Raw genomic sequence first — 24,512 nt, 5'->3', positions numbered from 1 at the left:
TGAAAGTTTATCAGAATCCAGCCTGAAAATTCATATACTTTTATTTTTCATTTTGTAAATGAAATGGGGCGGCACAGTGGTTAGCACTGCTGCCTCACTGCACCAGGGACCCCGATTCGATTCCTGGCTTGGGTCACTTTCTGTGTAGAGTTTGTACGTTCTGTCTGCGTGGGTTTCCTCTGGCTGCTCTGATTTTCGCCCACAATCTGTAAGACATGCTGGTTAGGTGCATTGGCCATGCTAAATTCTCCCTCAGTGTACCTGAACAGGCACTGGACTGTGGTGACCAGGGGATTTTCACAATAACTTCATTGCAAAGTTAATGTAAGCCTTATTTGTAATTAATAAATGAACTTTAACTTTAAAATTGAAAAAGATAAATTGCATAAACAGGAATACATAGAGTGGTAGAATCACACCACAGAAGAAAGACATTTGGAGCTATCCAACTAATTACACTATGCCTCTATTTTGTCCTCATAGACCAGTCATTTTTCTTTGCAAGTCCTTGTCCAATTCCCTTTTGAAAGTCACCTTCCCAATTTGCTCAGAATTTAACCTTTCTCAGTTCTGAGCAACATTTGCACCAGAAACATTAACTCTCTTTCTCTATCCACAGCCGTTATCAGCCTGTTGAGTTTTTCTCACTTAACATTTAAAAGTAGAGGTGTTTTGTTTGGGTGTTTCCAGTGGCAGGATGGTCTGTACACAGTACACAGATTGAAGGTGATTGACAAAAGAACCATGAAGAGGTCCTGATTAGCAACATTTAATTCATTTTCTGACTGCAGGTAGGGAGGAGAATGGAAGAAAAAGGAGAGAATGGAATGCTGTCACCTCTCTTTATCAGATTTTGTGAGGTCTCCATTTTAAACTGAGCTTAAAATGGAGATTAAATATAAATATGAGCTTTATTATTACATCTAAATAAAGAACCAATCCCTGGGAAGGAGGGGGTGGCTGTCTATCCCTCCCCCAATCCTGAGGGGTGGGGGAAGCCCAGCACAGGGAGAGAGTGGTGGTGGGCCCCGATGTCCGTAGGAGGGAGTGGGGGAGTGACAGGAGATCTCCCCAGTACACTGGGAGATCAATGCACTTGCACAAAGGTGCCCCTCGAGCACAGCAGCTGGCTTCCTGGTGAGCACAGGCTCCACCTACTCCGTCTACTGGCAAGAATCACATCCTGGCGCTTCTTTTTGACTAAGTGCCATAGATTGCATTTTCAACTTGCCAAAAAATGAGCCTGAAACTTCTGTTTTCTTGCTCGTTCAGCGCTTAGAATAATTTTGGAAAGATCGCCCCCTCACATGACCCAGCCTCCCATTTTGGGGGTTAAAATCATTTCCTATAAGTCTTTGTGAGATTTAAGCTAATTTTACAAATCACTTTTCAGGGCACAATAATAGATTAAACTCTAAAATGGAATGCCTCAATACGACTTTTCTCTAAATTACAGTCATTGAACTTTACAGTACAGTCAGTTAGCTCAGTTGGCTAAAGACGGCTGGTGATGTAGAGTGACACCAACAGCATGGGTTCAATTCCCCAACCAACTGAGATTATCTATGAGCCTTCTCAACTTTGCCCCTCACCTGAGGTGTGGTGACCCTCAGGTTAAAACACTACCAGTCAGCTCTTTCTCTCAAAGGGGAGAGCAACCTATGGTCTTCTAGGAATATGGCAACTTTCACTTTTATAGTCACTTTAAAATCTCTGTTCCTGCACTCTCTTTAACATTGTTCCATTTAATTTACATTCCCTGTCCTTGTTATTCCTTCCAAAATGTATCACTTCAGTATAAAGTTTCACTTGTCATGTATATATCCATTTCAGCAATCTGTTTATGTCTTCCTGAGGTCTGATACTACCCTCTTCATTGTTTCCTACATTTCTAAGTTTTGTGTCATCTTTGAAAGTAAGCCCTGTATACCCAAAGCCCAGATTATCAAAAAATATCAGAGAAGTGGTCTCCATACTGATCCCTCCAATCTGAAAAAGAACCATTACCACTAGTCTCTACTTTATGTCCCTTAGCCAATTGTGTATCCATGCTGTCTCTGTCCATTTGATCCCATAAACTTTAATTTTGCTAACACACCTACCACGTGGTATTTTGTAAATCCATTTTCACATCAATTAGACCACTGTCATGAACCCTCTCAAAGAGAAAATTTATCAAGGATTCAGTCAAGTTAATCAAGCGCAATGGGCAGGATTTTACAGCCTCGCTTGGGCAAGACTGGAAATTCCTGACCGAGGTCAACAGAGATTTCTGTTGTCGGACCCTAACCCGCTCCGATTCTGTTGTGGGTGAGGTGGTAGAGTTCCGGCCAATTAGTCTTTACGGACTGCAATTTATTAATCCTATGACTTTTTACCCACAATCAGCACTTAGCTATCAAAATGGGTTTAAAGTTTATTTATTAGTGTCACAAGTATTACATTAACACTGCAGTAAAACCACTGTGAAATTCCCCTTGTCCCCACATTCTGGTGCCTCTTCAGGTCAATGCACTTAACCAGCACATCTTTCTGACTGTGGGAGGAAACCGAAGCATACGGAGGAAACCCACGCAGACACAGGGAGATCATGCAGACTCCACACAGACAGTGACCCCAAATCCGGGAATCAAACCCAGCTAACCACTGTGCCACCGTGCTGCCCGCATACTATTCCAAAATATCCTCGCTCTCCCTACTTTAGTGGTCAAGAGCCTGGAGTACCTGAGTAACTCATGAAAGTTTGGATAGTAAAATGAAGTTGAGGTGAAGATAGGCCATGATTTTATTGAATGGTGGAGCAGACTCAAAGATTGGCAAGTTGATCTAACACCAAATCTGAGCTGAGATTTTATCTAATGTTGGAGATTTGATGAAAACAAAGTTCCTTCAGATAATTAACTATACTCAATTGTGCAGAGAATGGCACTATTGTCACTATTTTTAAATCAATATGAATAGAGTGATTTATTGGTGGAGTGGCATGTCCATCGATTAGGAGTTATTACAGAGCACGAGGAAGGATTGAGACAAAACTGTAGGGATTACTGAACAATTAATAGTGCAGAAGAGGTTTTAAAATGATGTTTATAAAATCAAGTGTACAAGTAGAAAATCTACTGTAATGCAAGGGGCATTAAGTCATTTGTTACCTAGTTATGGCGGCGTGGGCTCGTTGGGCCCAAGGGCCTGTTTCCCGTGCTGTGTTGTTCTTTGTTCTTTGTTACAAAACTAGTTTTGCATGAATTGTTAACTGTACAAAATATCATAGAGAGTGAGATTTGTTTCCAGCTCTGTTTCCTGTGTTGGAATCCCAGTCTCAGACACTAAATGTGGGAGAAACAATATTAGGCTTTTGGTTTCAGCAACTGCAGCTTGGATCTGTAAAGGGTAGAACATGCCTGATTAACCTGAATTTTTTGAAGAGGTGACTAAAGTAGTAGACAGGGTCTACAATGTTATTCTATGGACCTCCAGAAAGCATTAGATAAAATCCCTCATAAGGGAAAATCAGCTAATATTGAATCTCGTGTGAGATTCATTTGAAGACAAATTATTCACCTGGTTAGGAAATTGATTGAGTGGCAGGAGACACAGGCCGAAATTTTACTGGCACACCAGCCCTGATTATTCAAGGGGCGGGTGAGGCTCGGAGAACAGCATTCTCTGTTGGCCTCGGGTGCAATCGTACAGACCTTGGGTGGATGTGTCGTTAAGATTCAGGCCTGAGTAAGGATTATCACAGGCAGAGTGTGAGTATAATGTGTCCTGAAAGGATCTACACTGGGGCCTCAACAACTCACTGCATTTTTGACAACTTAGATGATGGAAAAGAAAACCATATATTTTAGCTTACCAATGACACAAAAATAGATGGCATTGTAAGCAGTGAAGATGGAAGCAAAAAGTTGCAGTGAGAGGTATTGATAGAATCACTGAAATGAGAAATGGATTTGAAGGTAGACAAATGTCAGGTCAGCTCTTTAGACCTTAAAAGGACAGAACAGACTACTTTTTAAATGGTGGAAAGCTAGAAATAGTGGAGGTTCAAAGAGTCTTGGGCATCCAGGTACATATAGATCATTATAAGTTAGACTTCAAGACTAAGGGATAGAAGTTATGCTTCAGTTATTATAAATCCCTGGTTAGACCACACGAAGAGTACTGTTAGCAGTTCTGGATATCACATATCAGGGAAGGTGTGCGGTGTAGATTTACTAGAATGGCATCTAGACTCCAAGGGATAAATTACAAAGAAGGGATTACACATTCAAATTCCAGCCTTGGGTGTTCTGTGGAGTTTGCACATTCCCCCAGTGTCTGCATAGGTTTCCTCTGAGGGCTCCAGTTTCCCTCCCACAGTCCAAAGATGTGCAGGTTAGGTTCATTGGTAAATTGCCCCTTAGTGTCAGGGGGATTAGCAGGGTAAATACTTGAGATTATGTGGATAGAGTCTGGGTGGGATTGTGGTTGGATAGGCTCGATGGATAGAATGGCCTCCTTTACTGCAATGTAGGGACTCTCTGATCTAGAGGGTTGTATTTCCTGGAATTTAGAAGGTTAAGGGGTGATTTGATCAAAGTTTTCAGGATGTTAAGGGGAGCTGATAGGGTAGGTAGAGAACACTGCAGTAGATGCAGAACCTAGGAGAGGGAACATAGAGACATACACCAATATCTTGCTGCTGCTCACACCGACGGGATCTTACAGTCCTGCCAACGGCGCACCTCACTGCAGGTTTCCTGGCAGAGAGAGGTGTGTTTCACAGTAAACCTTGTTGATAACAATGGGACCATAAAATCCCACTGCCAGCAAGTGTGAACTACCTCCCACCTCCGTGAAACAGGCTGTGGAGGGAAGGAAAATCCCATCCATAGACTCATCATGGCACAGAAGGAGACCATTCAGTCCACTGAGTTCATGCCAGCTCTCTGAGAAGCAATCCAGTCAGCCCCATTCACCCACTCTATCTCCATAATCCTGCAAGTTAATTTCCCTCAAATGCCCATCCAATTTCCTTTTCAAATCATTGATCACCTCTGTAACCAACACCCTGGAGATATCAAGTTCCAGTGACAATTAGAAAAAGTAAAGTATGTTTATTAGTATCACAAGTAGGCTTACATTAACGCTGCAATGAAGTAACTGCGAAATTCCCCTAGTTGCCACATTCCAGTGCCTATTCAGGTCAATGCACCTACTGGGGAGGAAACCAGAGCACCCAGACAAAACATAGGGAGAATGTGCAAACTCCACATAGGCTGGGACTTGAACCTGGATCTCTGGTGCTTGAGGTAGCAGTGCTAACCATTGTGCCACCATGCAGCCAGAGCTTTCAGGGTTGACATTAGGAAATGCTTTCACAGACAAAGGCTGGCTGGAGTTTGGAACTCTCTAATGGAAATGGCAATTGCTGCTTGATCAGTTGTTAAATTAAAACGATGATCGATAGATTTTTGTTATCCAATACTATTAAAGGATATCAGGCAAAGTGGGTATTTGGAGATAAAGAGCAGACCAGCCGTCATCTCATTGAATGGTAGAACAGGTCTGAGAGACTGAATGGCCTGCCCCTTTTCCTGTGTTGCTATGTTGACCCACTGACTGTATATCTCATTTGTAAAACAGTTCACGTTTCTACAGAATTTCATGTGTAAATGAACCGAAGCAATAATATGTGTGGGAGGTGTGATCAGAATATAATAGTTTGAGGTAATAATTAAGAATTATAGACAATGTGATAACCAAAATAACGAATTAGGGAAAAATAGCCAACTCGATGTTAATGGTGATGAAGTGAGAGGACATGAACCATAGCAAAATATCTTCAAACAGTAAGAATTTTTTTTATTATTCATTTGTGGGACATGGGCATCGCTGGCTGGCCAGCATTTATTGCCCATCCCTAGTTGCCCTTGAGAAGGTGGTGGTGAGCTGCCTTCTTGAATTGCTGCAGATCATGTCCTGTGGGTTGATTCACAGTGCTGTTTGGGAGGGAATGCCAGGATTTTGACCCAGCAACTGTGAAGGAACGGTGATATATTTCCTAGTCAGGATGGCAAGCAGCTTGGAGGGGAACTTGCAGGTGGTGGAGTTCCCATTTATCTGCTGCCCTTGTCCATCTAGATGGAAGTGGTTGTGGGTTTGGAAGCTGCTGTCTAAGGATCTTTGGTGAATTGCTGCAATGCATCTTGTAGATAGTACACACTGCTGTACTGAGCATCGGTGGTGGAGAGATTGAATGTTTGTGGATGTGGTGCCAATCTGGCGGGCTGCCTTGTCCTGGATGGCGTCAAGCTTCTTGTGTGTTGTTGGAGCTGCACCCATCCAGGCAAGTGGGGAGTATTCCATCACACTCCTGACTTGTGCCTTGTAGATGGTGGATAGACTTTGGGGAGTCAGGAGATGAGTTACTTGCTGCAGTTTTCCTAGCCTCTGACCTGCTCTTATAGCCACTGTGTTTATGTGGTGAATCCAATTGAGCTTCTTGTCAATGATAACCCCAAGGATGTTGACAGTGGGGGAATTCAGTGATGGTTACTCCATTGAATGTCAAGGGGCAGTGGTTAGAGTGTCCCTTATTGGTGATGGTCATTGCCTGGTATTTGTGTGGCATGAATGTTACTTGCCACTTGTCATATCAAGCCTGGATATTGTCCAGATCTTGTTGCATTTGAATATGGACTGCTTCAGTAACTGAGGATTCGCAAATGGTGTTGAACATTGTGCAATCATTGGTGAACATCCTCACTTCTGACCTTACGGCAGAGGGAAGGTCATTGATGAAGCAACTGAAGATGGTTGGGTCTAGGACACTAACCTGAGGGATTCCTGCAGGGATGTCCTGGAACTGAGATGATGACTGGCCCTCTATGACCACAACCATCTTCCTATGTACCAGGTATGACTCCAACCAGTGGAGAGTTTGTCCCCTGATACCCATTGATTCTAGTTTTGCTAGGGCTCCTTGATGCCACGCTCAGTCGAACGTGGCCTTGAAGCCAAGGGCTGTCACTCTCATCTTAGCTCTGGAATTCAGCTCTTTTGTCCATGTTTGAACCAAGGTTGTAATGAGGTCAGGAGCTGAGTGACCCTGGCGAAACCCAAACTGGGCATCACTGAGCAGGTTATCGCTGAGCAGATGCTGCTTGATAGCACTGCCGATTCCATTCCCATCACTTTACTGATGATTGAGAATAGACTGATTGGGTGATAATTGGCCAGGTTTGATTTGTCCTGCTTTTTGTGCACAGGACGTACCTGGGCAATTTTCCACATTGTTGGATACACGCCAGTGTTGTAATTGTACTGGAAGATCTTGGCTAGGAGAGCAGCAAGTTCTGGAGCACAAGTCTTCAGTACTACTGCCGGAATGTTATCAGGGCCCATTGCCTTTGCAGTATCCGGTGCCACCTACCGGTTTTAAAAGGACAAATCAACAGAGTCCAAGAAAAATATCTGAACAAACTATCCAAGATTAAGACACCCAACTAGAAACAAATTTCCTTTAATATCCTGCCCAGTAAAGTCTCACTGTCCTCTTCCCTCACTCTACTCATTAATTTCCCACCCAATCTAATCCTTCCACTCACTGCCCACACACTTTAATATCCCACTCACTGTCATTATGTTCTCTCTTTTAATTCCCTTTAATATCCCACTGATTCCACTCACAAGAGGTTACTGCAGAAGGTCAGAGGACATGGAGTTGGGGGTAGGGTGTTAGCGTGGATAGAGGATTGGTTGTCAAATAGGAGGCAGAGAGTGGGGGTCAATGGGTGCTATTCGGATTGGCGGTTGGTGACTAGTGGGGTGCCCCAGGGGTCGGTGCTGGGGCCTCAGCTATTTACCATTTATATAGATGATCTGGAGGAGGGAACCGAGTGTAGGGTGTCGAAATTTGCTGATGACACCAAGATTGGGGGAAAGGCAAATTGTGCGGAGGGTGTGGAGAGTCTGCAGAAGGATCTAGATAGGCTGGGCGAATGGGCCAGGAAATGGCAAATGGAATTTAATGTTGGCAAGTGTGAGGTGGTCCACTTTGGTAGGAAGAATGGTAGGAAGGACTATTACTTACGTGGCGAAAAACTGCAGCAGGCGACGGTGCAGAGGGACCTCGGGGTCCTTGTGCATGAGTCGCAAAAACCCAGCCTGCAAGTGCAGCAGGTGGTCAGGAAGGCGAATGGGATGCTGGCCTTCATAGCGAGGGGGATTGAATATAAAAGTAGGGAGGTCTTGCTGCAGCTGTATAGGGCATTGGTGAGGCCGCAGCTGGAGTACTGTGTGCAGTTTTGGGCGCCGCACCTGCGCAAGGATATTTTGGCCCTGGAGGGAGTGCAGAGGAGGTTTACTAGGCTGATACCGGAGTTGAGGGGGTTGAGCTATGAGGAGAGGCTGAATAAACTAGGCTTGTACTCGTTAGAGTTTAGAAGAATGAGGGGAGATCTCATTGAGACGTATAAGATGATGAATGGGATGGATAGGATAGAGGTGGAAAGACTCTTCCCGCTCAAAAAAGACAGTAGGACTAGGGGGCACAGCCTCAAGATAAAGGGGGGGCGGTTCAGAACGGAGTTGAGGAGGAACTTCTTCACTCAAAGGGTGGTGAATCTCTGGAATTCTCTGCCCGTTGAAGTGGTGGAGGCTGCCTCGCTAAATATTTTTAAGAAGCGGGTTGATGGGTTTTTGATAAGAGAGGGGATTAAGGGTTATGGGGAGAGGGCGGGAAAGTGGAACTGAGCCACGACAGATCAGCCATGATCTTATTGAATGGCGGGGCAGGCTCGAAGGGCCAGATGGCCTACTCCTGCTCCTATTTCTTATGTTCTTATGTTCTTATGTTCTTATGTTCTCACTGGCCCTGAAGCCAATCCAGATTCCCAGTCAAAATGTTGTGCTTTTTTGTGGTGGCCCATTTCCACACACCAGGACACCACAAACAAGTGAGATAATTATCACATCACCAGATAGAGGTACAGGAGCATAGTTGTTACGTTACTGGACTATTGATCTGGATGCATTGACGAATGATTGAGAGACATGAGTTCAAGTCCCATCAGCTACCTGGGGAATTTAAAATCAGTCAACTGAAAAAAAGGTAGCATCACAATGGTGACCATGAAACTTAGATTATTGTAAGAATCCACCCTGTTTACTACTATCCTTATCTGGCCTGGCCTACACGTGGCTCCAGACCGACAGCAATGTGATTGACCCTGCACCAACTGTTCAACTGGTCTGCCATTCAACTGTATTCAAGAAGGCGGCCTATCACTTTCCCAAGGGAAATTTAGGAAGAGCAATAGTTCTGGTTTTACCAGCAACATGGACACACAGTGACTGAATAAAAAGAACTGGTTTTAGATGTTTCAGGTGCAGCACGGTGGCACATTAGTTAACACTGCTGCCTCACAGTGCCAGGGACTTGGGTTCAGTTCCTGGTTTGGTCACTGTATGGAGTCTGCACATTCTCCCTGTGTCTGTTTGGGTTTCCTTCAGGTCCTCTGGTTTCCTCCCACAGTTTAAAGTGCAGCTTAAGTGGATTGGCTATGCTGAATTGTTCCTTAGTGTCCCAAGACGTTTAGGTTTGGGGGATTAGTGGGGTAAACATATGAGGTTACAGGGGAAGGGCAAGAGTGTGGGCATGAGTAAGATGCTCTGTTGAATAGTTGGTGCAGACTCAATGGGCCAAACAACCTCTTTCTGCACTGTAGGGATTCCGTGATGGTTGAGAAAATCAATATTGGTACTTATTCCCTGGTACCTGGGAGAACACCACAGTTCTATTTTGAAATAGTGTAATGGGAACTTTTATATTCACCGGGGGCTGGTGGATCCAGAGTACCCAAAGGAAACCCACGCAGACACAGGGAGAATGTGCAGACTTCACACAGTGACCAAGCCGTGAATTGAACCCAAGTCCCTGGCACTGTGTGGACAGAGCCGTCATTTGCCATCTCACCCCAAAGTAACACATCGGACAGTGCAGGGTTCTTTCAGTATTAACCTTTTAGCAGTACAGTTCTTCCTTATTACTTGCCCACCCACAGTCTAATAACACTCCTTCCTTACTGCCCTTCAGACTGTGCAGCACTTCCTCAGAAATGTCCCTCTAACAATGCGATACTTTTTCAATGTAAAAGAGACTGATAGCCAGGTTCCACACACATGAGGATGGTCTCAACAGGGATCTTGGGTTCATGTCGCACTATCTGTAACCCTAGTGACTTGCCTGGGTTTGCAAAACCTCACTTACTGTACTGTCTGGAGACAATACACATCTCTTTAACCTGTGATCAGTACTCCTTCCACACACATTGTCAGCCACTTTAGGACTTGAACAGCAGGTTAGGTGTAAAGATTCGCATTCTAATCAGTAACGTGTAAACTCTGTGCTTTATATGCTCTGTCTGAGGCCAGAACTCTCCATTCACCTGAAGAAGAGGGAATCCCCTCGAAAGCTAGTGAGTTTACTATCAAATAAATCAGTTGGACTAAAACCTGGTGTTGTCAGACTTCTTACTGTGTTTACCCCAGTCTAACGCCGGCATATCCACATCATACTCCTTCAATACCAGCCCTCTGTGATAAGTCCTCAGAGGCAGAAGCCCCTTCACCAAAAATCCCATTATTTACAAGTCTGACCACAGCATACAGAGTGCTTTCCATTTGCAGTCTACACCAGGAATCCCAGAGGAGCTGACACTCCTGGTTAAATACAAAGCAAGAGGCTCCCTGATAAGCCCACCAATTTGGCCCTTAATCAGGGAATTTCTATTGTAACAGGCCCACCTCAATTGCCTGATTAAAGTCATTACACCCTCCAACAATACACTCCTCTTTCAACAGTACATCTCTCCTTCAGTACTGATTCTCCAACAGTACAGGGCTCCCTCAGTACCATCTTTCTGACATCAGCCTGAATTTCTAAGCTCAAGCCCTGGAGTGGGACTGGAAGCTGGGATTTGTGACTCAAGACAGGTGTGCTACTTGGTGAGCCATAGCTGTCATAGCCACAACCTCAATCTTACATGTTTTCAATAAAATGAAGTTGTTCAGATAATGTGTGGCATGAGTCTAAAGGGAGGTTGTGGAACCAGAGGGATTAGGTCCACATTTCACAAAGTGACATCCACTTTGCAAATAGCACTAGTTTAACCCCACTTAGAGTTTGGGGTGTGCTCTGAGAGAGACTATGGCAGTGGAGGGGTGTGCAATGAGCAACTGAGTGACCAAACTGAGAGCTGAGGATTGGGAATAAACCATGCATTATAAGGAGAGGCTGCAGAAACTGAAGAAGGAATAATTATATAAAAGATTGCTCATTGTTCGTTGGAGCAAGCGGAGAGAAGGTTAAAGAGAATAAAGGTAAGCAATTGACTTTGTAAAGTTTTTCGCGGGCTTTTAATGGAAATCCAGCTTTAAAAGTTAAACAGGAAGTGGGCCGTGGGGTCTTCTGGGAAGGGATTTTTACTGCGCAAAGTATAAAAGGAGGGTTGCAGTAGACAGTGGGCAGCGGAGTGAGAAGGGAGCAGAGTGAGCTGTAAGGTCTTTGGCTCACAGGACTTGGGCAAGAAGGGCAAGGTAAGTTTAAATTCTTTACTGGGTCTAGGTGACTGAGATGGATGGACATGTGATGTGCTGTTTCTGCATGATGTGGGAGCTGGTGGACCCTAAGGTCATTCCCAATGAGCATGTCTGCAGTAAGTGCTGGTTGCTTGAAGACCTCCAGCTCAAAGTAGACAAGCTGAACTCTGAGATTCAGACACTGAGACAAATCAGGGGAGGGGAGTGTAACCTGGATAATGTGTTACAAGAGAAAGTCAAACCCCCTAAACTGACAAACTCTGAGGGTCAGGAGCAAGAGGGGGTAGCTGAGGGGAAGGAGGGGAGTGGGGGGAGGAAGGGTGAGAGGAAGGAGGGGAGTGTGGGGAGAGGGGTGGGAGGAAGGACGGGGTGGGGGGAGGAAGGGTGAGAGGAAGGATGGGAGGGTGGGGGGAGGAAGGATGGGAGGAAGGATGGGAGGGTGGGGGGAGGAAGGATGGGAGGAAGGAGGGGGGTGGGGGAAGGAAGGAGGGGGAGACCCAAAAGCCTCAGCCCCTGAATCTGCACAACAGGTTTGAGATTATTGCTCCCAGTGTGGACAAGAACGAGGACTGCATGGTGGACGAGCAAACTGCCCACGGTACAGTGGTGCAGACAGCGGTCAAAGCAGAAGAAGTAAAGAGAAATGTAGTGGTAATTGGGGATAGTGTAGTTAGGGGCATAGACACTGTCCTTTGTGACAAAGATAAAGAATACCGAAGGGTGTGTTGCCTGCCTGGTGCTCGGGTCCAAGATGTCTCATCTGGGCTGCAGAGGAACCTGGAGTGCGTGGGTGAGAATCCAGTTGTCCTGGTTCATGTGGGTGCCAATGACATAGGAAAAATAGGAACTAAGGATCTGCAGAGGGAGTATGATAATCTGGGAACCAAATTAAAAAGCAAAACCAACAAGGTGGTTATCTCTGGATTACTACCTGAACCACGTGCAAATTGGCGCAGGGTAAAAAGAATTAAGGAGATGAATGTGTGACTGAAGGATTAGTGTGGGAGGAATGGGTTCGAATTTATGGGGCACTGGTACCAGTATTGGGGCAGATAGGACCTGTTCAGATGGGATGGTCTTTGTCTGAGTTGTGCTGGGATCACAGTCCTGGCGAATCATATAACTAGGACTGTAGATAGGGCTTTAAACTAATTAGTGGGGGGGAGGGTGCAGGGGTGGGGGAAATTACAAAATCTAAAGTAAAGGAGAGGGTACGTGTGCAGGTTAATGTTGAGGATGTTCCGCTAATTAAAGGAGTAGGGAGCACGAGAGAGGTTAGTAGCGTTTCTACAAATAAGGTCCAGATAAAGGCTGGTATAAAGACACTTTACCTGACTGCATGAAGTATTTGGAACAAAGTGAATGAGCTGATGGCGCAAATCAGCACAAATGGATATGATCTAGTGGCCATTACAGAAACATGGTTGCAGGGTGACCGGGACTGGGAACTGAATATCCAGGGGTATCAGGCATTTAGGAAGGATAGACAGAAGGAAAAAGGAGGTGGGTTAGCTCTGTTAATAAAGGATAATATCAGGATGGTTGTAAGAGAAGATTTAGGCTCCAAAGAGCAAAACGTGGAATCGTTGTGGGTGGAGATAAGGAATAGTAAGGGGAGAAAGATGCTGGTGGGTGTGGTCTATAGGCCCCCAAATAATAACTTTGAGGTGGGGCGGGCTATAAACAAACAAATAATTGATGCGTGCAGAAACGGAACGGCGATAATTATGGGGGATTTTAATCTGCATATTGATTGGATGACCCAAGTCGGACGCGGTGGGTTTGAGGAAGAGTTCTTGGAATGTTGTCGGGATAGTTTTCTTGAACAGTATGTAACGGAACCTATGAGGGAGCGAGCTATCTTAGATTTGGTACTGTGTAACGAGTCAGGTAGAATGAGGGATCCTCTTGGGACGAGTGATCATAGTAAGGTTGAATTTCTGATGCAGACGGAGGATGAGAAAGTAGGGTCCTGAACCTGTGTCCTCTATTTGAACAGAGGGGAGTATGATAAGATGAGGGCGGAATTGGTGAATGTAGATTGGGGGCACAGATTGGTTGGTAGGAACAGTGGAGGATTTTTAAGGAAATCTTTTTCAGTACTCAGCAGAAATATATTCCAATGGTAAAGAAGGACTGTAAGAGAAGAGATAACTGGCCGTGGTTATCGAAGGAAATAAAGGAGAGTATTAATTTAAAAGCTGTTGCGTTCAGAGCGGCTAAAAATAGTCGGCAATTAGAAGATTGGGAAAGATTTATTTAAAAAACAACAAAGAATGATAAGAAAGCAATAAAGAAAGGAAAGATAGAGTATGAAGCTAAACTAGCTCTAAATATAAAAAAGATAGTAAAAGTTTTTACAAATATATAAAGAAGAGACTGGCTAGAGTGAATGTTGGACCCTTGGAGGACAAGAGGGGGGATTTAGCAGTGGGTGACGAGGAAATGGCTGAGGCTTTAAATAAGTTTTTTGTGTCGGTCTTCATGGAGGAGGACACAAATAGCTTGCCGAATATTAAAGATAGAAGGATGGTAGGCGATGAGGTCCTTAATGCAATTACTGTCACTAGAGAGGTAGTGCTTGATAGACTAACGGGACTGAAGGTAGACAAGTCCCCGGGACCGAATGGAATGCATCCCAGGGTTCTGAAAGAAATGGCAGAGGTGATAGCGGATGGCTTAGTAATTATTTATCAAAATTTGCTGGATTCTGGGGAAGTGCTGGAGGATTGGAAAATGGCTAATGTTACGCCACTGTTTAAATAAGGTAGCAGACAAAAGGCAGAGAATTATTGGCCGGTTAGTTTAACGTCCGTAGTTGGAAAAATGCTAGAATCCGTCATCAAAGAAGAAATAGCGAGACACCTGGAAAAGAATGGTTTGATCAAGCAGACGCAGCATGGATTTGTGAAGGGGAAGTCGTGTTTAACGAATTTATTGGATTTCTATGAGAATGTGACTAGTGCGGTAGACAGAGGGGAACTGGTGGATGTGGTGTTTTTAGATTTCCGAAAGGCATTTGATAAGGTGCCTCACAAAAGGTTGCTGCAAAAGGTTAGGGTGCACAGAGTTGGGGGTAAGGTGTTAGCATGGGTAGAGAATTGATTGTCTAATAGGAAGCAGAGAGTTGGAATCAATGGGTGCTATTCTGGTTGGCAGTTGGTGACTAGTGGAGTGCTGCAGGGATCAGTGCTGGGGCCTCAACTGTTTACCATTTACATAGACGATCTGGAGGAGGGGGCTGAGTATAGGGTAACAAAATTTGCTGATGACACGAAGATGAGTGGAAAAACAAATTGCGGGGAGGGCGAGGAAAGTCTGCAGAGAGATCTGGATAGGCTGAGCGAGTGGGCGAGGACCTGGCAGATGGAGTATAATGTTAGCAAATGTGAGGTTATCCACTTTGGTAGAAATAATAGTAGGAGGGATTATTATTTAAAGGGTGAAAAGCTGCAGCATGCTACGGTGCAGAGGGACCTGGGGGTCCTTGTGCATGAATCGCAGAAACCCAGTCTACAGGTGCAGCAGGTGATCAAGAAGGCGAATGGAATGTTGGCCTTTATAGCGAGGGGGATAGAATATAAAAGCAAGGAGGTCTTGCTGCAACTGTACAAGGCACTGGTGAGGCCACAACTGGAGTACTGTGTGCAGTTTTGGTCACCGCATTTGCGAAAGGATATATTGGCCTTGGAGGGAGTGCAGAGAAGGTTCAATAGGCTGATGCTAGAGATGAGGGGGTTAGCCTATGAGGAGAGATTGAATAGACTGGGTCTGTACTCGTTAGAGTTTAGAAGGCTGAGGGGGGATCTTATAGAGACATATAAGATAGTGAGAGGGCTAGATAGGGTAGAGGTAGAGAGATTCTTCCCGCTTAGAAAGGATAGCAGAACTAGAGGGCACAGCCTCAAAATAAGGGGGGGTGGGGCAGTTTAGAACAGAGTTGAGGAGGAACTTCTTCACTCAAAGGGTGGTGAGTCTCTGGAATTCTCTGCCCATTGAAATGGTGGAGGCTACCTCGCTGAATATGGTTAAGTCACAGATAGATAGGTTTCTGATAGACAAGGGAATTAAGGGTTTTGGGGAGAAAGCGGGAAAGTGGAACTGATCCACTTCAGATCAGCCATGATCTTGTTGAATGGCGGGGCAAGCTCGAGGGGCTAGATGGCCTACTCCTGCTCCTATTTCTTATGTTCTTATGTAAGATCTCAAGGACAGAACAAAAATAAATATCAAGATGTTTCACGGACACAATTTCCTCAAAAGTTAAAGTGTTAGTCATAAGTAAGGCTTACATTAACACTGCAATGAAGTGATATTCTCCCAGTTGCCACAGTCCAGGTCAATGCACCTAACCAGCAAATCTTTGGAGTGTGGGAGGAAGCCAGAGCACCCAGGGAAAACCCATGCAGACACAGGGAAAATGTGCGCACATAGTGACCCAAGCTGGAAATCGAACCCGGGTCCCTGGTGCTGTGAAACAGCAGTGCTAACCACTGTGCCAGTAGAGGATAGAGTTTGAAAGGTAGCAAGTGAAGATATAAATTGAATTCAGGGGCTGGGAAATGCTTAGAATGGAAGGCCCATAGTAAGGAGGAGAGCTGAGTGTTTCAGCAAATTCAGGAGATGTGGATGGATATCTAGAGAGACTTTTTAGCAGGTGTGATGTGATATTTTCCTGGGTACCAAGACATGAGCATTTTTTCACTTAAGCACTTCCTTGTGTCACAGTAAGAAAGCAAGCCATCAGCGTAATTTTCATTTATCTGCCATATCCCTCCTTTTCATATTCATTCTCAGATGTGGGTGTTGCTGGCAAGGCCAGAATTTATTGCCTATCCCTAATTGCCCTTGAGAAGGTAATAGTGAGCAAACTTCTTGATCCAGTGTAATAATGTTAGGGAGGGACTTGCAGTTTTTGACCCAATGACAATGAAGGAATGGTGAAATAATTCCAAGTCAGGATGCGATTTGAATAAAACTTGGAGCTACCATTGACCAGAAACTCAACTGAACTTACCACATAAACACAATGACTACTGGAGCAGATCAGAGGATAGGAATACTGCGACGAGTAACTCACCATCTTCTACCATCTACACGGCACAAGTCGGGCGTGAGATGGAATACCCTCCACTTGCCTGGATGAGTGCTGCTCCAACAACACTCCAGAAGCTTCATTCTGTCCAGTTCAAAGCAGCTCACTTGACTGGCAACAAACATCCACTCCCTCCACCACCGAATCTCATTGGCAGCAGTGTGTACTATCTACAAGATGTACTGTAACAATTCACCAAAGATCCTTAGACAGCACCTTCCAAACCCATGACCATTTCCATCTAGAAGGACAAGGGCAGCAGACACATGGGAACACCACCACTTGCAAGTTCCTCTCCAAGCCACTCACCATCCTGACTTGGAAATATATCACCATTCCTTCACAGTTGCTGGGTCAAAATCCTGGAATTCCCTCCCTAACGGCATTGTGTGTCAACCCACAGCATATGGACCGCAGCAATTCCAGAAGGCGGCTCACCACCACCTTCTCAAGGGCAACTAGGGATGGGCAATAAATGCTGTCCAGCCAGCAATGCCCATGTCCCATGAATGAAAAAATAATGTGATGTTCATGAAATACTATTGATAATTTAAGTTGATAACCTATTGGGTAGATTTCCATATCATTAAGATACCAGGCATTAATCTAGCTAGGCATTAATCTAGCTAAGTGACATCCTATCTATAAATTAATAGTTATGAAAGGTGCCATTTCACCCAAGTGTGAATCTCCCCAATGTGGCTCTGTTCCTATTGCCAAACCTTTGGCATAAATTAGTTGAGGAACTATTAACATGTCAAAGTGGGAGAGCCCTCGAGAAACCTCACCCCAGTTGTACATTTGGCATCATAACTTAAATCTAATACAACACTGCACTGCTGTCAAACTGATCATTTGTAATAAGAACAGAGAAAAAAAATCTGCTCTCCTGTCCCTCTCATCTTCTCAAGGTATTTGTTGGTCTCTGGGGATCAGTCTCTGAAAGAATCACAGTTCAACAAACATTCAACAAACATTTTAATTGTTCACAGCTCCTCACAGAGAATTCATTGTTTAAGAAGGGTTACTGAGGACTTGATCTTAATTCAGTCCTACAGGATAGAGATAAGCTGCAATGTCCTTTGAAAGGTAAATATGGAATAATGTGGGATGTTCGGGAATTCTAGGCTCATAAACCACATTACGTCCTTTTTTTTCTCCTTAAAACCTTTTGCCTATATTACTAATTTAAATGCCTTCCAGAATGATTAAACCAGCATTCTGCTTCAAATTACCACTTTCAATCCTTAATAGCCTTGCACTTAGAAAGCTCTTTAATGAGATTTCCCCAGCTCAGCCTAATGCAACCTGGTATCTTGAGAAGGATCATCCATGTGACAGAGCGAGGGACTGTCATGTAATTAACCGTTTGGCCCTCATGGGAAGTTGCTGATTAGCATGATTTGACTGGCATCCAGCAACCCAGGTCTGTACTTTTTGTCTCATTATGTGTGGGGCGGTACGGTGGCACAGTGGTTAGCATTGCTACCTCACAGCACCAGGAAGTTGGATTCAATTCCAGCCTCGAGTAACTATCTATGTGGAGTTTGCACGTTCTGCGTGGGTTTCCTCCGGGTGCTCTGGTTTCATAAGAACATGAGAACATAAGAGCAGGAGTAGGCCATTTAGCCCTTCGAGCCTGCCCCGCCATTCAATAAGATCATGGTTGATCTGAAGTGGATCAGTTCCACTTTCCCGCTTTCTCCCCATAACCCTTAATTCCCCTGTCTATCAGAAACCTATCTACCCGTGACTTAAATATATTTAGTGAGGCAGCCTCCACCACTTCAACGGGCAGAGAATTCCAGAGATTCCCCACCCTTTGAGTGAAGAAGTTCCTCCTCAACTCTGATCTAAACTGCACCCCCCCTTATCTTGAGGCTGTGCCCTCTAGTCCTGCTATCCTTTCTAAGAGGGGAGAATCTCTCTACCTCTACCCTATCCATCCCCTTCATTATCTTATACGTCTCTATAAGATCCCCCCTCATCCTTCTAAATTCCAATGAGTACAGACCCAGTCTATTTCGTCTCTCTTCATAGGCTAACCCCCTCATCTCCGGTATCAGCCAAGTGAACCTCCTCTGCACTCCCTCCAAGGCCAATATATCCTTCCGCAAGTGTGGTGACCAAAACTGCACACAGTACTCCAGCTGCGGCCTCACCAGTATCCTGTACAGTTGCAGCAAGACCTCCCTACTTTTATATTCTATCCCCCTCGCTATAAAGGCCAACATTCCATTTGCCTTCTTGATCACCTGCTGCACCTGCAGACTGGGTTTTTGTGACTCGTGCACAAGGACTCCCAGGTCCCTCTGCAGTCTCTTGCAGAGAAGTTTCTTCTCACAGTCCAAAGATGTATGGGTTAGTTAGATTGGCCATGCTAAATTGCCCCTCTGTGTCAAGGGGATGAGTAGGGTAAATAAGTGGGGTTACAAGGATAGAGCTTGGTGGCATTGTGTCAGTGCAGGCTCGATAGGCTGAATGGCCTCCTTCTGCATTGTAAGGATTCTGTGATTCTATTAAACAGCCAACTTCAGCCACTCTGCTTTGTGAAGAGGCTGAATTTTGAACAATTTTGAATTTTGACCTTCCCTGATTTGGAATGAGAGCCTTTTCCCAGCTGCCCTTTCTTATCTCCCGATGAAACCAGCGACCTCAATCGCAGTGAGAACACCAACCGATGTTTGCAGATTCTACAAGGCAGGATTGGCTGGGTGGTAAGGTTTTGTTTCATCTTTTCTGATCTTTGAGGAAGATCAAAGAATGGAGGAGCAAAAATAAATTTACCCCCACAGTAAACTGTGGAAATCAGTGTCCAGATTTGACCGTGAGATAAGTTTCCAAATGCAATTCCTCTCCGTCACTGAGACCCACATATTTCCACCTGCATAACATTGCCCATCTTGCATGTCTCAGTTCACCATTCTGCTGGAACTCTCATGCCTTTATTACTCTTTAGACTCAGCTATTCCAATGTATGGATGGCTGGTCTCCAACATTCTAGTCTCTATAAACTTGAGGTCACCCAAACCTCTAGCAGTTGTGTTCTAACTCGCACCTAGCCCCTTTCACCCTTTTCACCCATTGACCTGTACTGGTTATGCATTGCCTCGATTTTGAAAATTCTTATCCTTTCTTTAAAATCCCTCATGATATGTCCCTTCCTATCTCTGTAACCTCCTTCAGCCCTACGAGCCTCCAAGATCTCTGTGTTCCTCCAATTCTAACCTCATGCCCATTCCCAATTTCAGTTGCTCCACCAGTGGCAGCCACTCATTCAATTGCCTGGGCTCCGAGAACCGGAATTCCCATCCCAAACCTTTCTCTCTCCTTCAGGAGGTTCAAGTTTTTGAAGACTTTCCCCAATAACTCCTTCTTGGTTCAGTAGCAAATACTGCTTTGATAACACTCCTGAAACTTCAAGGGACTGTTTATTGCATTAAAGGCACTATCAAAATGCAAGCTGTTGTGATCTATATTTTTATGATCTGTTTTGTCGTGGTGGGCGGGGAGGGGGGGGGATTTGGTTTCATGAGGTGGTGAATCAGACACTGGCTGCTCAATCCCCTGGGATTCCTTTCCCAATGGATTTACTATTGGGAAATTCCACCACAAGTGAGAGTTATGAGGGATGGGGTTATGATTGCCACTGGGCACAATTCAGCCATTGTTTTTTATTTGTCTATGAAATGTGAAGTGTCGACAGAATTGTGAGAGACGGCGAAGAAAGTGCTGCCCGAGGAGGTAAAGGGTGGGGGATTTGGTGGTGGCAGATATCATTCAGTGAGCGTTAAAAATGTGACGGCCAATTTCCACACAGCAAGATCCCACAGACAGCACTGGCTAGCTAATCTACTTCAGTGATGTTGGTGGTGAACAAATATTGGCCCCTGGATCTTGGGAAGAACTCCCCCTGCTCTTTTTTTCAAATATCAGCTGTGGAACATTTTACACCTGCCTGAAAGGGAAGACAGAGTAACATCTCATCCAAGAGCTGACACTTCCAACAGAGCAATGCCATCACAATGCTCCCCTTTTGAAAGTGTAGAACTCCTTCAGTATTGTCCCTAATGGTGAGGTGCTGTCTCAGTGGTGTGACTGGGATTTCAGGCTTTATTAATACTGAGCTTCCAAATTGTGCAGTGCACCATCAGCACTGACCCTTTGAACAGTGCAGCCCTCCCTCAGCACTGTTCCACCTGGAGCAAATCACTTCCCGAGTGTTAAATTTCCAGCGCACCTTCATTACCGCCCTCCCGCTAAGCAGCACTGTCCCTCCGACAGTGCAGCATTCCCTCAGTACTGATCTTCCAGCAGCTCAGGAGTCCCTTAAAACTGATCCATCCGAACATCATAACATTCAAGGATACGGGACAAGTGCAGGAAAATGGGATTAGCACGTCTTTAGTGGTAGCTATTGTCGATGCAGACTCAATGGGCCAAAGGGCCTTTTCTGACTCTATGACAGTATGGCGCTCAGTGCTACCCCACCCAGGCAGTGCAGCGCGGCACCTCGTGAAATTCAGCCCCTCTGGAACTAGACCTGAACCTGAAGTCTTTGCAGGCCTGCCCGACCACTAAAAATAAAGGTGGGGAGAGGTGGGAGGGAAATCCCTCCTAAGTTAACATGCAAGGTCTGAATCGATGATCCTGAGCAAATACATCTCTCGGTGAACAACAGTCAGTACAGAGACTAGCGTTTTCTGGCTTAATACCCCAAACTGCTAAAGGCTAGTCCTGCATCCTCAGTATGCTGCTACTGAGTATAGCACACATTCTATCTGCTGGGATTATTGGATCAGATGCAAGATTAGTCTGAACTCTTGAGCATCACTGGCTCCCTGCGTGCAATGCGTTGACTCTGTTGACCTGGGATTAAAACTGACCTGCTACCTCATCACTTTAAGCTATTTGGTAACAGAAAGAAAATATTAAACTAACTCCTCACCATGTGCCAGAAAGCACGGGCGTTTGTCTGCACTGGATGTTTTTATTGGTAAAACATTGACTAAAGATGTCAACAGTAGTTGATATCTTTAACATCTACTGTCTGGAAGATTATACATAGATTTCATCCAGAAATTGGGTCATCAAATTCACACTAACATATCCAATTATCACCCTGTGTTCATTTAAACAGGTATGTTACTGCATTTGAAAAACGCGTCACTGAGATTCCACTAACTTCGAGACACTTGAGAAACCTGGTCAGAATATTCGTTTCAGTGTTTCTTTTTATTCATTCATAGGACATGGGCATCGCTGGCTGGCCAGCATTTATTGCCCATCCCTAATTACCCAAGAGCTGTTGAGAGTCAACCACATTGCTGTGGCCCTGGAGTCACATGTAGGCCAGACCAGGTAAAGATGGCAGATTTTCTTCCCTAAAGGACATTAGTGAACCAAATTAGTTTTTCCGACAATCAACAATAATTTTATGGTCATCAGTAGGTCCTAAATTCTAGATATTTCTTATTGAGTTCAACTTCCACCACCTACCATGACGAGATTCGAACCTGGGTCCCCAGAACATTAGCTGAGTAGCTGTTACAAATATTTAATAGAAAAGATTAATTAAAGATGCATTTAATAAATTACTGGCTGATCCCCAGCTGGAGTACTGTGTCCAATTCTTCAGACTTCAGGGAGGTTGTCATGGCCTTAAAGAGGTGCAGAGTAGATTTTATAAGGCAAGATAGATTTCAATTAGCTGTACAGATGGAAAATACTGTGATTGTTTGCTTCAGAGCAGAGAAAGTTAAAGGGAGAGTTAATGGAGGTGTTCCAAACCATGAGAGGCTTTGAGAGAGAAGATAAGAAGAAACTAGCAGGAGATCAACAGGGGACACAGATGTAAGGCAATTGCCAGAAAAAGCAAAGGGAAGGTTAAGATAAATTTTTAATTTTGTTGTGATGTAGAATGCATCGTCTGAAAGGGCAGTGGAAACAGATTCAACAGTAAAATCCAAAAGGAACTTGGGTAAATACTCAAAAGGGAAAATCTCACAGGGTTATGGTCATAGAGCAGGGGATTGTGGGATTAATTGGATAGCTCTATCAAAGGGCTATCATATGCATACATATGATGGGCTGGGTGATTTCCTGTGCTGTAAGATTCTACTTTTAATGCAATACTAGAAGTAGTGTTGGAGTGGCAATGAATTGGTGACAGATGCACAGAGACTTACCTACAACAATGGGCAAGACTTTCATTGCTTTGCGCTCTCTTCCATTAATCTTTGCACGCTTCCTCCTGTTGGCTGGGCATGACTGAACGTACTTGACTTCTGAAAAAGTTACAGTCTGTATGGACCGGTCCACAAACTGTCTCGATAAATCACAATCTGACTTTGGAAAGAGATGCAGTTCTTCACGTTTGACATGTGTCGAACTTCGTTCTATTAGAGGAGGGGGACTCTGCGGCTCTGCAGGGTCCCCGTTAATCTTCTTGAACCCATGCAAGTTATGCCTTAGCTTGCGTTTCCGTGCTTCCTCCCATCGCCTGAGGCCGCGGAACATTCCACAGTATAAGAGTAGCATAATTGGGCAGGGGAGGAAGAAGGAGCAGACAGAAGAGTAAATTATATAATTGTCATCCTCTAATTGACACACGGTCTGATCTCTGCCAGGAACATTGTTCAGACCAAAGACAATTGGTGAGGCAACAGCAAACGCCAAGATCCAAGTCATGGAGATCAGGACAATCTGCCGGAGATCAACGTGCTTCCTGTTGTAATTCAATGGGATCAACACAGCGATAAACCTGAGAAAGGAGGAAGAGAGAAACAGTCCTGTTGAGTGAAGCTGGTAGTACACAGGGTCCTTATTCATGCTCAGTAGATATGAAACTGACAGGAATTCTAGTGCTGATATTATCTATATGAAACATTCCCTATGTATCAAAACAGTTTAATTAAAATAACGCTGTGCGATATGGATGGTATCATCTCTGATGGTGACCATGGGGTGGGATATATGATGGTAGCCTGATTTCTCAAGGTGAATCTTATTCCCAGGTGTCTTTCTAGCTACAGACATATTGGGATATCAGAGTATTGGGAGTGAATGAGCACAACATTGTACGCATCTCTGCTGAAACTCTCATTCATTTCTTTGTTACCTCTTGACCTGACTTTTCCAAACTTTCCTGGCCGTTCTCCCATATTCTACTCACTGTAGACTTCAGCTCATCCAAGCTTCCATCTTTCACCAATCGCTCCCAAGCTCACTGACCTACAACAGATCAGCAGCCATCTGTCCTTGTTCAGAGGTTTTGCTTTCACTGAACATTGACCTTTAATGGGGAGGCAGTGGCGTAGTGGTATTGCCACTGCAATAGTAATTCAGAAACCCAGGGTATGATCTGGGGACTTGAGTTCAAATCTCACCATGGCAGATCAATCAAATCTCACCATGGCAGATCAATCAAATCTCACCACAGCAGATGGTGAGATTTAATTCAATAAAAGAACAAAATCTGGAATTAAAAGTCTAGTGATAACCATGAAACCAAAGAAAACCCATCTGTTTTTAGGGAAGGGAATCTGCCATCCTTACCTAGTCTGGCCTATATGTGACTCCAGATCCAATGCAATGCAGTTGACTCTTAAATGCCCTCAGAAATGGAGGGCAGTTAGGGATCAGCAATACATACTAGCCCAGTCAGCAATGCTCACATTCCATCAGTGAATTTAAAAAAAACATTTATTCTCTCATTAACATATTCTGATATTTACCTTTATGCTACTGTTAGCATCTTCTCCTGTCATTAACACTGTTTCTGTTTAGTAGTCTATTGAATTCACTGCACTCCTGTACATTGGGAAGACTA

At 44.5% G+C, this 24,512-nt stretch overlaps 1 protein-coding gene across 1 annotated transcript in view; it reads right to left on the bottom strand.

Annotated features, from left to right (window-relative positions):
• Nucleotides 1–24,512, bottom strand: part of LOC145343779 (D(4) dopamine receptor-like) — a 49,816-nt gene that overhangs the window by 5,115 nt on the left and 20,189 nt on the right. Inside the window, exon 3 of the mRNA XM_080190110.1 lies at nt 22,870–23,444. Within this exon, the coding sequence (XP_080046236.1) occupies nt 22,870–23,444 (575 nt within the window). The remainder of the gene's footprint in view (nt 1–22,869; nt 23,445–24,512) is intronic.

This window comes from Carcharhinus amblyrhynchos, chromosome 6, assembly GCF_965287045.1.
Source record: "Carcharhinus amblyrhynchos chromosome 6, sCarAmb.v2.hapA, whole genome shotgun sequence".
NCBI classification, from domain to species: Eukaryota; Metazoa; Chordata; class Chondrichthyes; order Carcharhiniformes; family Carcharhinidae; genus Carcharhinus; species Carcharhinus amblyrhynchos.
This window is presented reverse-complemented; position numbering and strand designations above follow the sequence as displayed.